At 43.6% G+C, this 16733-nt stretch overlaps 1 protein-coding gene across 11 annotated transcripts in view; it reads left to right on the top strand.

Moving 5' to 3' along the window:
- Positions 1-16733, top strand: part of PHF21A (PHD finger protein 21A) — a 194675-nt gene that overhangs the window by 136180 nt on the left and 41762 nt on the right. For 10 of the 11 annotated variants that reach the window (XM_019551193.1, XM_019551196.1, XM_019551194.1 and 7 more), the window contains one exon: positions 7635-7835. In XM_019551193.1, the coding sequence (XP_019406738.1) occupies positions 7635-7835 (201 nt within the window). Of the gene's footprint in view, positions 1-5155; positions 5309-7634; positions 7836-16733 lie in introns of those variants that run through there. The other variant, XM_019551197.1, reaches the window with a different exon arrangement.

Genomic DNA, 16733 nt, shown 5'->3' with positions numbered 1-16733 from the left:
GTAGATATTTGTGTTTTAGTATATGATTTGTTTTTTATTTATAATTTGTTAAAATTATATCTTTTAAAAGATTTTATGTATGTGGCCCTTGACACCTCACCAAAATTAGTTAAGTGGCCCTCCATCCAAAATAATTGCCCAGCCTGCCTCTGCTTTAGAGAAACAGATTCATAACTCATGGGGCTGTGCAACCTCTTCCCTCCAACAGTTAAACTAAATGGAAGATAACTGCCTGGTCCCCTACTAGATAGTGAGGCACTTTATCCTCCTCTCGCACTCTTCTGATGGTGTGGCACCAAACACAACACCCTTGCTGCACCCTTAGGCGGGCCTAAAATATCCCCTATTTTAGGGTGCCTGTGAACTTACCAGTGCTTTGCTCAAGGGTGGTTTTGGTATCAGAGGGTTGTGAAGCCATTTTATACTAATACAGTGATGAATTTGCACCATTAAATGCATCCTTTAGTCTCCTGGCAAGTTGCCAGTGAAGCCACGGCTTGGGTAGAGTTTATATTTTTCTGTTTTAAATTAAGTATTTGAAAAATGTATGCATTTGCTTATTAGAATGTAAATAAACTTGATAGGAGAAGTGTAGAGTAGAATAACTGTGTACATTTCAATAATCATTCTCAGCAAAGGGATCTGTCCTGTGGCTATGGCACTTCAGACCCATTGATGCTAATGGCAGTTACATGCATATAGAGAGAGAATAAGCCCCAAAGCCAGCATTATTTTTTCACATAAATATGTAGGTACTCATTCAGTCACTACTGTGAAATGTGGAACCATAACTTCCTGCTAAGCTTCAAAGAATCAAATGCTTTCTAATTTAGTGAGCTTGGCATTTTCCGTTAATAAAAGGTTATGGGATAAATCCAGCGCAGTAGGAGCAGGATCATTCTGTGAAAATGCTGGATAGCCATGCAAATATCTAAAAAAATTCCAATAGACCGTTTACCATTTTGTCACTGGAATAAAATTCCCTTATTTGTATAACAGTTTCTATTTTCACAGCTCTAGAATTCTGCATTATAAATATTTGTCCTTGCAGTCATATTTCATTGATACAGCTTTTCATTTTTTTGCTATCTTAGACTGAAGGATAGTTATACACTTATCCTTCTCTTGAAACCTACTCACACTTAGAACTAGCTTGTCATTTTTTCTATTCCTGTTGTTGTTTTACTGTGTACATAATTTCCAGTTAAAAGAATAAACAAGTAGGGGGTGTACCAGAATCCTTTTCTTCGTTCTGTAATGTAAGTATGGTACCTTTTTTACTTTTTTTTAAGGCCATAGGTATTATATTTCTCACTAGGTGCAACACCAGTGTTGTTTTGTTTTTGGTTTTTTTGGGGGGGTGATAGAAGATAAAATTGCCTTTAGTGAGGTCTGGCATAGCCAGGAAATTCCATTTTTTGTTTATTTTTTCCTTTTGCATTTTTGTGTTTTTGCGTTTTTTTCCTTTCCAGACAGGAGTTTTGGGCTATTTGAAATATTTTTTTATCCTATCATTCACTCTCAGCAGTTGGCAAATATTAAATCCTAGAGAATGCTCCTAGTGCATTATGGGAATGTGTAGTAGAGTATACTTAATAGTCCACTTCCTGGAGTTGGTGGAAAGTTACAGCAAGTCAATAGCAGGCAGCTGGTAAATTCAAACTGAGCAAGCTTTGTTTCCATGGTATAAAAGGGTATAGAAAGTGCAGCTTTGTAATATTCCACCTTTTCCTCTCATTCTCTTTGCTACTTTTAAACAAGTAAATATAGAATGTTCTTCTGTTGGAGATATTTTTGGTAGATGTGCTCTTTTGGTTGAAAAGAAAATATAAAATCACTAAGAGAATTTATGAATTAATTACTAAAGTTGCTAAATTCCTTGCAGTTTTTTTGGTAGAAAATGGAAATAATATTTAGTTAATGAAATTGCATTGTAAAGGAAGTAAAATATGTGGTTGCCCCAGAAAGTCTTTATATGTATTTTATGTAAACCTTTGCATAAGATAAATCTTGATTGAAAACAATAAAAAATCAGTTTAAAAAATCCAGGGGGGGTTTGGTATTAATATTGATATTGGAAGGCCAGAAGGTTGCAGGAAATTTGGTCTGTGCATCACGGAAGCCGATAAGATGTTCTGGTTTGAAAATTCTTTTATGCCTTGATACGTTTGGATTCACTATGTAAATGAGACCGTTCTAACAGTGAATGTCACAATATTGATTACAATTACTACCTGTAAGAAGCTGTCACATAAGGTGTCAAGGACTCTCTGAACTCTTTGGTGTGAACGGGTCTTGATGAGACCTAGTGATGAGGGTGTCAGGGGAATAAGAGTCCTAACATTATGCAGCAGACTTAAAGGGCAGCGTTTGACAAATAGATTTTGAAGTGGTTTGATACTAACTACTGCAGAGTACTAGCAATTATTTCTTTGGGTAGAACACAGAAAAAAACAGCAAATTCAGTGACTGCTTATTCATTTCTTCCTTCTCAGGGGTGAAAGAGGTGGTTGGCATTGAACTTGAGGTGAAAATCAACCAGTAGAAGGGGGAGGGGAGTTCATAACTCTTCATTTTTGAGGAAGATGTTGCTATTGAGGAGCGCAGAAATTTTTTTAAAACCTTCCCTTTCTGTGAGGCAGGTACAGAAAAAAAATGTCACATTACATTTGACAGTTAATCTTAGTTTAAAAATGCTGGGAAACTATTAATAAGACCAGGGACAGAAAAGTTGCAAAGGAGGTTTCCAGAGCTAATGAGAATTTTTAAGGAGTTTTGCAGGATTTTAGATAAGCCAACCCCATTGATTTTTTTTTTTTAAATAGAAAACACATGGTTAGAGCTTTACAGCAGGCATTGCAAATTTACCTTGAAGACCTTGTACGTATTGGAGCACAAATTGTGTTCAAAACTGATTAAGCATAGTTCTGGCAATGTCATGGTTCAAAATCGTTTTTTGAACACTGTTCTAGCATGCTTTAATGCTGCAAAGTGGGCAGCATTTCCCCCCACAAACTGCCTTGCAGCCAAAAGCCTGTGTAGAAAGGGTATCTACTGTTTTCTTAATGTGGTCCCCAAGTGAATGGACACTTAAACCTGCTCAGATCCCCATTGACATCAGTTGGGCCCTGTGAGGGTTTAAGGATTTGCTCTCACAGATCTCATTTGGGACTGGGCCTCTGTTTGTTTTTGTTTAGCATGGTGCAAACTGCAACAGTGTTTGAAAACTGGTAGATCTTGTTTAAAGTCTCAATTTGGAAAGGGTCCCAAAAGTTTCATAGAAAATCCTAAGAGTTTTCAGGTGAAGCTAAATTATTTGTGCATGTGCAGTTCACAGCCACTCTTGATAATGTGCAGGGATCCAGATTTTCCATTCACCACAGGGTAATGTGGTAAAACATGGATTTTTACGTTTTAAGGAGAAAAACACAGATTTTCTCATTTTAAAGAGAAAAACCCAGAAAAAAGCAGGAAGTGGGTTTCCTCATGCAGGCTGGCAGAGTTCCAGCTAGGGGCCCTGGCTTGGAACGTGCAGCCACAGGGCCTGGGTAGGGTGTGGGATGGAGCCACATGTGGCTCGTCCAGGGGGTGGAGGGGGGGCTGGCTCCCCACTGTTGGATTCACTCCTGGGAGAGGTTATGGGGGGCATGTGCCCACCAGATTTGTGTGCAGGGGGGAGTGCAGGCTGGCTGCTGCGGGCTCAGGCTCCCTGCCCTGCTGCCGTCCCCCTAGACTCTCTGTGGCCTGGCAGGCAGGATACAGCACAGCAGTGTAGAGCAGGGTGGGGAAGCTCAGTGCCACTGCTGTGAGCCGCAGGCCTCCATGGCAAGGTCACCCCTTCGTGCTTGGCAGTTGTAGGGATGGCAGCATGGAGTTCTGCCCCCTATGCTGCTGGGTGGGCAGGGGGGCCTTGTTATGGTGGTGTGGGTCTTTCAGTGGTAGCACTGAGCTTCCCCACCTGGTCTTGCTTTGCCCTGCTATGCCAGGTCCTGCTTGCTGGACCATGGGGGCCCCAGGGAGAGGGTAGCAAGGGCTGCTGCCTCAGTCAGGCAGCAGCTGTGGCTTGGGTGCTGCTGCAGGGAGTTATGGACCCTGGTCCCTGGCCCTGTAGCCCTGGCAGCTGGGGGCCTGGTCTGGCAGGGCTGGGTAGGGCAGGGGGCTGTGGGTTGGGAATGAGGGGCACTGGCAGAGCCAGGGGGCTGTGGGTGGGGAGTGAGGGACAATGGCATATCAGAGCTGCTCAGTGCCACAAAGCAGCGGAGGGGACAGTGGGAGATGGACCCGCATCCCAGTGAGCGAAGGGGGCAGGGGGAGCAGCGCCTGTTTTCCGTGATAAAAAACCCAAAATCAAACACCAAAATTTAAAGGTATTTAGAATTTATTTTAATATAGTGATTGAGGCGGGGGTAGGCTTCCACATTGCTTTAAAATTGTAAGTATATCAATACAACATTGTGTTCAACGTGTACCTATATATAAAGTGGTGTTTCACTTTCATCATGGAAAAATGCAGATTTTGGGGAGTTTTAATTTTAGAATTTGTGATTTTTAAACAGAGGAAACCAGGATCCCTGATGAGTACTAAGTACAGAGTCCCAAGGTTCTCTGAGGCTGTGGAGTAAGATTTTACCCAACGCAGTTGCATTTTTGTTGCCAGTTGTTAGGAGGAATTTAACAGACACAGCAAAAGCAATTAGTGTTCTGCACCAGCTTCAGTTTTACCTCTAAAATGTGAAAGCATTGGTCCTTCTTCCCACCTGATTATGCTGATAATAAATATGGACGGCAGGAAATGCAGCTGCTTAGCAGCTCTCACAGCAAGTTGCAAAAGGCGAGAGTATTGACTTCCAGAGAGACAACTTTTTTCTGCTTCCCTAATCTGTCCTGTGCCAAATATGCAGAACCTTCCTTTTTCTGTGGAGTCCTAATAAAAGTTTGTGTGTCTTTCTCTCCTGTTTTTCTCCCCAGCTTTCCTGGGCTTTGTTTCAGGGCCTGGGGGAGGAACAGTTAGTTGTGTGAATGTGATGTGACTCACTTGACTCCTACTCCTCTAACGTCTTTTCTGATTGGCTGTCACCTTGTGATGGCAGGATGGCAAAGGAGTACTCGTTCCTGGCTCCCTCCTCCCCTTTGTTTTTAAACATTTCACTACTGATCCTTCCTTTTGTAAAGAACAAGTGGGAGAATGAGTTCTTGCACTGTTGCCGCGGATTTCCTTGAGTTAGGGAATCAGTAGAAGAGCAACATTATCACTGAATTTCATATGGATGGCTGTGGAAAAGAAAAGCACCCTTCCTGTTTGTGTCGGGTACAGTAATTCTTTAGTCTCCTGCGCAGTTCTTATGTGCAGTTCATTTTTTGGCAGGTATTTAGAGCTTTGTGTTGTTTTATTTCCTCTCCTGCTCTGCTCTCCTCTCCTCCCCCTCAACTCCCGGTTGCTTTCTGGAAATGTTCTTTCAGTTCCTGTCTCTGATTGCTGACATGGCACTTTAGTTAGCTTGTTAACATAGCTGATGTTTTCAGAAAGCAATTTTAAATGATTGTTCCATTGTTAAATGTATGAATGGGCTGACATACACAGACCATTTAAAACTCCATATAAAATTCTGGGATTACAAAAATATTCTCGCTGCTGCTGCTGCTGCTGTTTGCTCCCTACTCTAGAAGAAAAACAAATAAATTAGGGCTTTGTTAGCCATCAGCAGCTCTTGGTACTCTTCTGTATACAATAAATAGTTGTTAATTTCCCAAAATTTCAGGGACTTTGGAGCTATGTTTCTCTAATCTCCTGTATCTGAGGTAGAATCCTGGAGAAGGTTGTCAGCTGATCCTCCTCAGAATACCAAAGAGCATTTCTAGCAGCCAGATTACTTTTGCTCGGTACCCTTGATAGTTGCTGAATTAAGTCTTTTGCAAAAAGGTTGGTAATGCAAATTCACAAGTTTAAGTTGTGTGCTTAGGCATTGTGTGTTCTTTTAATCCCTCCAATGTGGGATCTTATACATGCTGCTTACTCTGGAGCTGGGTGGGAATGGGAGGAGTGTAGATGTCAGCATTGCCTTAACATTCCTTAGGCAAGGACTTCAGAACTAAGAGCCATGTAAATTGAGCTGTGCAGCACAGTCTAGAAGTTCAATTTAACAAGAAATTGCAAAATTCCCTACTAAGGAAAATTCCTGAAAAAATATTACAGGTTTTTAGGAATGTTTTACTTTTATTTTCACTTTTTATTTTTTATTGTGTTATAAAAGAAAACAATTCAAACATTTTCAAACAAAATGGCTGCTTTTACACAGTGCTGTGTTGCACCATGTCAGTATATTCATAGTTACTATATCATGATGAGCACGTAAATTAAAAACAAAACTGAGAAATCCATCATATGGACCATTCTGAGATCTCCTGTAGTTTATTGACAACTTTGGAACTTTTAGATCCAGACTGCAGTCTGCTATACTACTATACCTGAACTAAATGGTAGCAGTAGAAGGCCATATGGACCTGCCAGTAGAGAGTAATAGAGATGCAGTTTCACAGCTTTTTGCTAAACAGCAAAGGGTTGTTGTGATTTGGAAATAATGGATTCAACTGGAGGTTCAGCATGGAAATAGTTTTAGTGGCTGCATACACACATTTGAATAACCTGGGAGAACTCTCCCAGTTTTGTTTTTGTGGTACAAAAATTTACCCAGAGCTGTGTGTACAGACCTTTGAATGCCAAGGCCCTGAAGAGTGGAGCTTGCAGCATTGACACTATGCAGCCATAGAGGGGCCCTGTGCACACATCTCAGTATGCTCTGCAGGTTTCCTTAGTCTGCCTGGCACCAGATAACAGCAGTACATTGGGCAGCCCTGATTGGCTAACTCCCTTGCTGTATTTGAGCAGTGCTGTTTCCCAGATGCCAGAAAAAGGCAGCAATGAGTGTATAGTAAAGACAGTCGCTCTGCTCTCAATTTCTGTGCATTGTACAAAACTGGCTCCCCAGCTTCCAGGAGGACCAGTCGCAAGGAAAATCTTGGTCAGCTCTTTCAACCTCAAGCTGAGGCATGCTCAGTGAAGATAGAAACTAGAGAATTTAGCTGGCAAATTCTAACAAGTCTCAACTGAGTAGACAGCAACTAAGATTTTCCAGAGGCTCACTAATTGATTCATTTTTGGGGAGTTTTCATGGGCTCAGCAAAATGTTCTGGCCTTGATTCAAACCATGGAAGGTATTAAGGCTTATCAGAAAAGCTTAGGCAACTGCTCTTGAGCAAATCACCATGCAAGCCAGTTGCAGGGCTGGAAACAGAACTCCATTCTAATGTGGACCTGTCTGGTGCTTTTCTACTAGACCACACTTTGTCCCAGATTCTGAAAAAGAGAAATCCTGCTGGAATTATTGAACAATTCTGTATGTCATTAACCTGCTGCCCATTTCATCTTGTGTAGAATAAGAGAAAATTAATTGTTTAAGGCAATCCCATAGTCAGGATTTCTTTTATTTCTAAGTGATAATATATGCCTCTCTAGGATGACAGTATGGCTTCTTTGTGTGATGACCATATAATCCAGTAGGATAGATCCTTCTGCTATAGTGTAGGCAACTACTTACTATACCTGTCTATATTTGTTTGTTTCTTTTCATCTGCAGAAGAGAGTGGTGGAACAGCTGCGGAAGAATCTGATAGTAAAGCAGGAGCAGCCAGACAGTAAGTTTCAAATACAGCCATTGGCACCGTCAGAAAACAAACTACAAACACCACAACAGCAACCACTACAGCAACTACAGCAGCACCACCATCAGCAGCAGCAGCAATCTACTGCACCCTCTCCAAACGTGATTGGATCACAGGTACAGAAAAATCCAAGAGTATTTTCTTGCTACACAAATATTGTTGCTTATTCAGAGCAAAATTCATCACTATGCAGAAAGCTGAGCGCAAATTGTGCTTAAGCCATCAAGATTGATTTCAAGTAGGACTTAAATGGTGCAGGGGCTTTAAGGCGGCCTTTCTGTAAGTGGGAATTTCCTACTTTATGTATGAACACATGGTAGCATTCAGTCCTGGTTTCTTCTTCAAATCACAGTCGGAATAAATTACAGTTTATAATTTTTGTTACGTGTTCTAAAAGTTGGGTTGGAACCAAGTTCAGAGAGGGAGGAAGCACCATTATTTTAAGAAGCAAAGGCTAGCCAGTCTATCTTCCACTACAGGGCTGTCCAACTTCTAAGTTGCCACAGGATGCTTGTTCCCCAGTCCATGTGCCACATGAGCTGCAATGCCATATATTGTATTATGCCATGTGATCTGTCCCTCCAAGCCATGCCACATAGTGCGTGCCCCCTCTCTGTATCATACTGTATGGCCCTTCTTCTGCATCACATGGCTTCCCTCCTTTGGTCCTCAGGCTGTGGGCCCCTTTGATCCCAGGGACATGCCACCCTGTGCAGTCCCCATGGGCAGAGGGAAAGAAGCAGAAGCTGGAGGAGGGAGGGGGAGCCCAGGGACTCTGGCAGCAGCAGATGGAAAGTGGTGGGAGAGACTTCAGCAGACCAGGGGCTGCAAGTAAACCCCTTGGGAGCTGCATGCAGCCTGTGGGCCACCAGTTGGACTGCCATCGTCTACTGTATGAAGACATAAACCATCCATACCTAGTAAGTCTGAAGAGACGGTTAAACTCTGCTATTAAGAGCAAGTAGAACAGTTTCCTAGTTCTGAAGCATAGGAGAGTTCCTACTGTACTTACGAAATTCAAGAAAGCAGATCTTTTGTCTGTTTATTTCTGTACAGACTGCCTGAGATGCAGCTGAACTTCATGCCAAATAATTCCTATGTGGCTGCTGAAATTATACAAATATACATCAATGGCTCCGAAGATCATATTTAAAAAAAATATTGTGTTTACTGGAAAGCATGTTGGATTTAGAATATATTATAGGATTGCAGGTTTTATCCAAGCGTTGACCATAGAAAGAAGTCAGCTTTTAACAAAGAGGAACAATTCCTGATTCTGCAAATGTTATTCCCCATACACAAGCAAGCTCCCACTGAATTCAGGTGAATTTCATATAAGATGTCAGGTTTCCTACGTGGATCTAATTACTGGAATAAGAACGTTCACTTACTGTATAACTAACTGTAGAAGAAATTAAACCAAAAGGCTTTTTGCATATTAGTTTTTCAAGTAAAGTTTGTGTTAGTCTACACCAGGGCTGTCTAACTTCTAAGCTGTTGGTGGCCACATAGCATGCGCCATGGGCCTTTGGGCTGTGAGTCCTCCCCTCCCCTCCCCTGCTGCACTGTACATGTAGGCAGCTCTTTCCTTGCTGCCCTCCAGCACCACAGGCATGAACACCCATCCTCTGCTGCACTGTTTGAACTGGTGAAAGTTGCATTGTGCAGGGAGGCTGCCCCAGTGTTGTGGGCTGTTCCTCGCTGCCCCTCAGGGCAAAGAAGAGAGTGAAAGCTGGAGGAGAGGAAGAGAGCCTGGAGACGACAGCTGCAGCAATGATGGCGTGTGTGGCACCAAGTAAAAGCTCAGGGACTGTACATTAATCCTTTGCCTGTGGCTCACCAATTGAACAGCCCTGGTATACACAGTGATTGATAGGCTATAGTGAAAATTGATCCAGAGAAAATAATTTTATGTTTGAAAATGAGATAGAAAAAAAATTACTTGGGGAAGGCAGAGTTGACCTTTGTATAATGCCTTGTAAATGTACCATAACACAACTTTAGAAATTTCTGAGAGGGATGGAGGTTACCATTTTCCAAAACTCTTTTTCCATACGTAGAGACTAATTCCGTAAAAATAAATCCTGCAGTAATGCACATATATAGGGGGGACTGCAACTATGAGAATGTTTTAGAATAGATTCATAGATTGTAAGGGCCTGGAAGAGACCTTCCAAGATCATCGGGTCCAGCCACCCTGCACTAGTCAGGAAAGACAGCTGGGGTCAGGTGACCCCAGCGAGGTGATCGTCCAGTCACCTCTTGAAGCTTTCTAGGGTAAGTGATTGCATCACCTCTGGAGGGAGTTTATTCCACAGTCTAGACACCCTAACTGTGAAGTTTTCCCTAGTGTTAAGCCTGAAAAAGTCTTCCAGGAGTTTGTGGCCATTAGTCCTGGTTTTTCCCAAGGGTGCCTTGGTGGACAGTTGCTTGCCAATCTCTTGATGTGTTCCCCTGATATAGTGGTCAGCTTCTAGCAAGTCCCCTCTCAGCCATCTCTTTTTTAGGCTGAAGAGACCCAAGTCCCTTAGCCTTCCCTCAGTATGGCTTGCCTTGCAAGTCTCTGATCATACGGGTGACTCTTCTCTGAACTCTGAAGCTTTTCCACGTCCTTGTTGAAGTGTGGAGCCCGAAAATGGATACTGTACTCCCGCTGCGGTCTCACCAATGCTGATTAAAGTGGGAAAATCACTTCCTTGGTTTTGCTTGATATGCATTGGTTGATGCATGCCAGAATATTGTTTGCCCTGTTGACTACAGGATTGCACTGATGGCTCATGTTCATACTATGATCTGTTATTACCTCTAGGTCCCTTTCAGTCTTGGTGCTAGTCCACTGAGCCAGTATGCAGGGGATTGTTCGTCCCCAGATGGAACACTTTACACTTCTCAATGTTGACTACATCTGGTTCTGATCTGCCCAGTTTGCCAGCCGTCTAGGTCCACATGTATCTGCAGACTATTTTCAAGCATGACCACACTCCCATAACTTGGTGTCGTCCACAAAGTCGGCCAGTGAGCTCTTCACCCCCACATCCAAATTCTCTCTATATATAAAGGGCGTAGTCCATTTGTCTGTGTGTCTGTCTATCTGTCCACAATGCTCTTGGAACACTTTGATTGTTTGTCTCGGCAACCAGTCACAATGCTTACTGAACCAACCAATCAGAGTACTTGGCACAGACAGACACACAGCTGGATGGATGCAGGGTGGAGGGAGGGTAGTTGCAGGGCTGGATGCAGGGGTGGCGTGTGGCTGGATGCGGAGCAGTGGATGGCAGCCACCACCCACAGCCCTGTTCCAGGGAGGGAAGGGGAGATGGCACTTGGCCAGATGCAGGGTGGTGGCAGTGCAGGCTGGTGGTTGGCAGTGGCGGCTCTTGTATGCAAGCTCCACCCCCTCCTGCTCCTGGGAGGCAGTGGTGGCATGTGGTGCTCTATCCCTTCTGGCCCCCTTTCCCCCTTCCGTCATTGTTGATGGGCAATTTGCTAGCCATTGATAAAGATGTTGAAAAGCACTGGACCAAACATGTACCCCTGAGGGACACCACTGGCCAATTCTCGCCAGGGCGACACAGATCTGGTAATTAGAACTCTCTGGGTCCTACTCTGTAGCCAGCTTCCTACCCACTTAACTCTCGAGCAGTTAAGCCTCTTAATCCTCCAATTTTCCCATGGGAACTTCATGGGATACCAGATCAAAGGCCTTTTGGAAGTCTAGGTATACAGTGTTGACCTCCTCTCTCTTATCCGGGCAGCGAGTTACCTGGTCATAGAAGGAGATGAGATTGGTAAGACAAGACCTGCCTGTGATGAAGCCATGCTGGCTGTCATTCAGAATCTTACCTTCTGCAAGCGTATCACACACAGAATCCTGATGAATTTTTCCAAGATTTTCCCTGGGATAGAAGTCAGGCTAATTGGCCTATAGTTCCCTGGGTCCTCCTCTTCTTGAAGACAGGCACAGCACTGACACTCTTCCAGTCTTCAGGGACCTCCCCTGAGTGCCACAAGTTTTAGAAGAGTTTCGCCACAAGTCCCGCGATGACTTCAGCCAGCTCCTTCAGTACTCTCGGATGAAGTTCATGCAGTCCTGCTGACTTACAAATTTCTAGTTTTTCTAACTGATCATGCACCAGCTTAATGTCAACAGTAGGAAGGCAGTCATTCCCACCATGCCACCATTTTGAACCTTATCTAATATGATTTTCCCCTTAGTCCGGTGAAATACGCAAGCAAAGTAGTCATTCAGGAGTTCGGTTTTCTCCTGAGTGTCAGTAACCAGCTGTCTTGAGTTGTTGAGCAATGGCCCCACACTTCCATTTGTTTTCCTTCTGTTCCCTACATACCTAAAGAAGAACTTGTCCTTGTTTGTCCTTGATTTCTGTTGCTAGTTTAAATTCAGTTGCCACCTTAGCCTTTCTAATTTGCTCCCTACAAGTGCGGGCTGTTGTTGTGTAATCCTCCTTGGGGTCTGTCCTAAGCTTCCATTGTGTGTGCGCCTCTTACTTCTTTTTCAAGAGGACCATGATATCCCTATTGACCCAAGCCTTCTACTACCTTACCTCTGCATGGGAATGGACTTATTTTGTCCTTCAAGGATCATACCCTTGAGGAACTACCACTCTTCATGCATTCCTGTCATCTTTGGCTCCTGGTCCTGCAGCACTTCCCCTACTATTGCCCTGAGCCCACTGAAATTCGCTTTTTTGGAGTCCAAAACTTTGACCCTGATTGCTGATTCGCTTGCCTTGCGACAAACAGCAAACATGATGGTTTAGTGGTTGCTGTCGCCCAGGCTACCCTCTATATTCAAGTTGCTCACCAGATTGTCTCCTTTGGCCAAGACCAAGTCTAGGAGAGCGTTACCTCTGGTTGGTCCGTGCACTTCTGGAGTCAGGCAGAGCTCTTCTATACAGGTCAGGAAGCAATGCAACCAATCCGACTTAGCCGAGTGTTCCTCCAAAGAGATGTCTTGGTAATTGAAGTCACCCATGATGACCATGTCCCATGTGCGTGCATCCTCTGCCAGTTCTTGAGAGAACTCCAGATTGAGCTCCTTCTCCTGCTTTGGTGGTCTATAATATACACCAGCAGTTAGGACTCTCTCACCACACCTCCCCCGGCATAGTTTGACCCAGAGGGTTTTGAGCTGCTCTTCTTTGGAGCTGAACATGTTGGCCTCCAAGGAGGTGTACTGCTCCCTCACATAGAGAGACACACCTCCACCTTTTTTCCCTATTTTGGTCCCTTCTGTGCAGGGTGTAGCCCACTATGGCTATGTTCTAATCATGTGAGGAGTCCCACCAGGTCTCCATAATCCCTATGAGATTGTAATGCCCACTGAAGCGTAGGAGGGCTAGCTCCTTTTGCTTATTCCCTTTGCTCCTGGAATTAGTGTACAGGCACCTGAGTCCTCCAGTTGAGACCCTCGATTTCCTATCACGCTGAGGGAGAAACATTCCTTCAGTTCTTGCAATTCTTGTGATTCTCCTAGTGTCCCCAACTTAGGAGCTCACTTACATGTCAGTCGCCAGGCATGCTCCAGTCAGTGTTTCCCCATCCCAGGCGATCTTAGTTTAAAGCCCCAACTAAAAGATTGGCCATCCTGGCCGAGAACAGGACTTACCCTTCCACATTAGGTGGATTCCGTCCCTTCCCAGGAGTCCTCTCTCCCTGAAGTGTGCTGTGGTCATAGAAACCGAAGCACCGCTGCTGGACTTGTCAGTTCATTTCTTTGATGCATCCTTCCCTCCTACCACTGGCAATGCGTAGGGGGTGCATGTGGATGCATGTGGCATGGCGGTGCACCTATGAAAGGGGGGTTCGGTGGCACCTGTGGGCCGTTGCCACTCGCCACCCCTGCTGCCAACACTGCCGATGGCATCTGCAGGTGGTCAGTAATCGCCACTGGCTACTGCCGGCGGTGTCTGCAGGTGGTCACCAACCCCTGGTTGATGCTCATCCTGCCCCCCACAACTGCCAGCACCGGCAGCGTCTCTGGGAGCTCCCAGCTTCCCGTCACTGTGCTCCCGCTGCTGCCATGCCCCCCCAGCCCCCCAGGTCACGCGTTGTTCATGCCCCCTAGGTCCATGGCCTGTAACTGGGAGCACAGAAGAAAAGACTACCTGCACCCCTGACCCTTTGAGCCTAGCCCCCAAGACCCTGTAGTTGCTCATAACCCGGTCTGGATTACTTCTGGCCGTGTCATTCGTCCCCATGTGGATGAGGAGTATGGGGTAGTGGCCAGAGGACTGGACGAGCATAGGGATCATCTCTGTGACATCCCGGATGTGGGCCCCAGGGAGGCAGCAGACCTCAGGCTAGGAGGTCTATATGGCAAATGGGTCCTCGCAGAAAGGAGTGCCCCCCACCGCTACCTTCTCTTGGGGGTGTCAGTTCACTAGCTACCCATTTCCTCTGGTGTCTCCATAAGAACCTCCTCATATGTAGTGGGGTGAGGATACCTGTTGTGCAGTGCCAGGGGAGGGGCAGCCCTAGCCCTGCATGTCCTGGAGCCTGAGACGACCATCTTCCAGGTAGCCCCGGGTTGGTCTTTTCTGTCAGCCTTCTTGTTGGCCACCTTTTCCTCTATCTTCTTCTCTTCTCACCCAGAATGTTAGCAAATATCTAGGAATTGTGAGTTTCAAACTAGAAATTGCAACTGTGCAAATACTTAACTGCTTCTAAAGGTGTGCTGATAAAATTGTCACAATGCAACTACAAATGTTCTAAACAAAAATCTGGATAATATTTTCTCTTCCTAATGATTGAGTCTGAGGAGGTCATGTCTAAATAGAGAGGACTATCGAAGAATTCATTGTGAAAGTTAAGTCTATGCAGATGAGTTCTGATGAATCAGAGCAGTAGTTTGAACAAGTTATTCAGCCCATCTCCCTGATAATTCCTTTTTCCTCAGAATAATGGGGGAGTGATTGGGATATAGACTCTCTCAGTAGTTAATCAGGCTGACTCATGCAGCTGCTTGGGATCTGCTTTTCTTTAAATTTGTTTTTAAGTCATTTAGGTAATTATTTATGACATGAAATAAAATAAAAGGAGGAAACTGTAACAGTTATACAGAAGCAGTTTCTCTGGGTACAAAATAGTAAAAGTCTAGAAAAGTAATAAAAAAGAAAATCTAAAACAGTATAGGGAAAAATATATAAACAAACATGTCTCAGGACTTTCATAGGCAGACAGTGGATCACAGTTTATCAGCGGCCTTACTTTCAGCCAGAAAAATTTTATTTGTAAAAGGAATGTTATACATTGTTCTCTGTGTTCCGGGCTTTATATTTGTGATTAACTTTCAAGTCATCCCCTGTGTTGCACAAGTTGAGCTTTTGTTCAAAGTTAAGGAGCCCTCTAGTGAAACTGTCACAAAACTGCTACCTTGCCCTTACAAACACAGAAATGACAGTTGTACTTGGGGAAAAATTTATAAACTGAAGGACAAATTATTCTCCCATTTGAACAGAGTAAACAGGCAATGTAGCATCCTGCAGTTTCTAAAAATCTTCATAAAGCAACAAATCTGCTAAAAAGTCATATTATTATAATGGATGTGGAATCGTGATGTGGAATGCTACTGCTAATGTTGCAATACATAAACTTGAAAAGATTTCAAATATAAATATTCTATCTTTAACTGACAAAATAATATGCAGGAAAGTGGCTGCAGGAAATTCAATCACTTGGCTTTGCTGACTAGATGTTTGCTCCACAGACTCCCAAGATAGAGAACTCTATAGAGTCTTTGTCTTGTATTACATGATTGATTACATTTTTCTTTAAAATGTTTATGGGTGAATGGGGTGCTCATGAAAATAATACTCTGACTGTTACATTTTACTCTGGAACACTTTGTACAATGTGATGTTACAATAGAAAGGCAATGTCTTGCCTTGGAGTGAGTGCAGCAGAGGTCAATAAGGAAGCTTTTGAAACTAAGATAAAGAATTAAATAATTGTGCTTGTTAAGAAAAGGGAAACAAAGTTGTGACAAGGATTGATAACAATTGTAAAATGGAAGGGTCACTTCACTTCAGTGTTATCCAGAGGATGAATTTGATACAAGTTTTTTATATTCGTAAGAGGTTCACCAACTAAAGAATATAATGTAAACTTTAAGAAATTGGAATAGTTACTGATAATAGTTACTGGGGAAAGCTAGATTTGTTTGAAAATAGAGCTAGATTTGCTTCTTGAGAAAGAAAAGAAACAAAAGTTCTAGTGAGGTGGAAATTAAGCAACATAAATCTGGCGTGCCAAGAGCAACAAGGCCTGTGCAGTCCTTGGCCCAGGGTTTGATGACAGAGTGGGTAAGGCATGTTGCTGTGGATCCAAAGATGCATGTTTGAGCCTTGCCTTGGACTTGTGCTGAAGGCCAGCCCCCAGGTGTGAATGGGCACCTGGTCATCTGGGATGAGACGTCCAAGGGAGCTGGACATCACTCCCTAATGTGCTGTTTTCTTTAAAAACTGGATTTCCTAGGCTTGCACAGACCTTTTGAGCTTAATTCCTGACCCAACATTTCTTTTGTTCTAGGGTACAGTAGCACTTACTGACATCAGGACAAAGGCCTGGTTTCTTTTTTTGTACCAGGAACATTTAATTACTCATTTAAAAAGTCTTAGAAGGTGCAACAGTATACATAGTACATCTGCAGCTTCAGTCACAATTCCTTTAGCTTTCATTTGTCTTGATCTTTTTAGCGCATGCCTGGCTTCATGTTTAGATGCTGCTGCCTTGTTCTCCTCTGAATAATCTTTTTTAAATTTTCCATCTCCCCTTGACAAACATTTCAGTAAAAAGAAACATTTAAAACAGAGGTATTATAGCTATAATCACTTAACTTTTTGATGTTCTGAATTCATAGGCTAGAATGCATGGCATTAAAAAATTCCTGAGTGCTGGCACTAGATGGTCCAAAACCACTGTCTTGAGAGTGCCCCAAAAGCAATCGTGTTGTTCAAGAGCTTGGGACAAGGAAAGCTCCATTCTAGATGAGT

Source organism: Crocodylus porosus, unplaced genomic scaffold (genome assembly GCF_001723895.1).
Source record: "Crocodylus porosus isolate Cpor-Errol unplaced genomic scaffold, CroPor_comp1, whole genome shotgun sequence".
In the NCBI taxonomy this organism is placed as follows: Eukaryota; Metazoa; Chordata; order Crocodylia; family Crocodylidae; genus Crocodylus; species Crocodylus porosus.
Note: the sequence above shows the minus strand (reverse complement) of the source record. Positions and strands in the feature narration are given on the sequence as shown.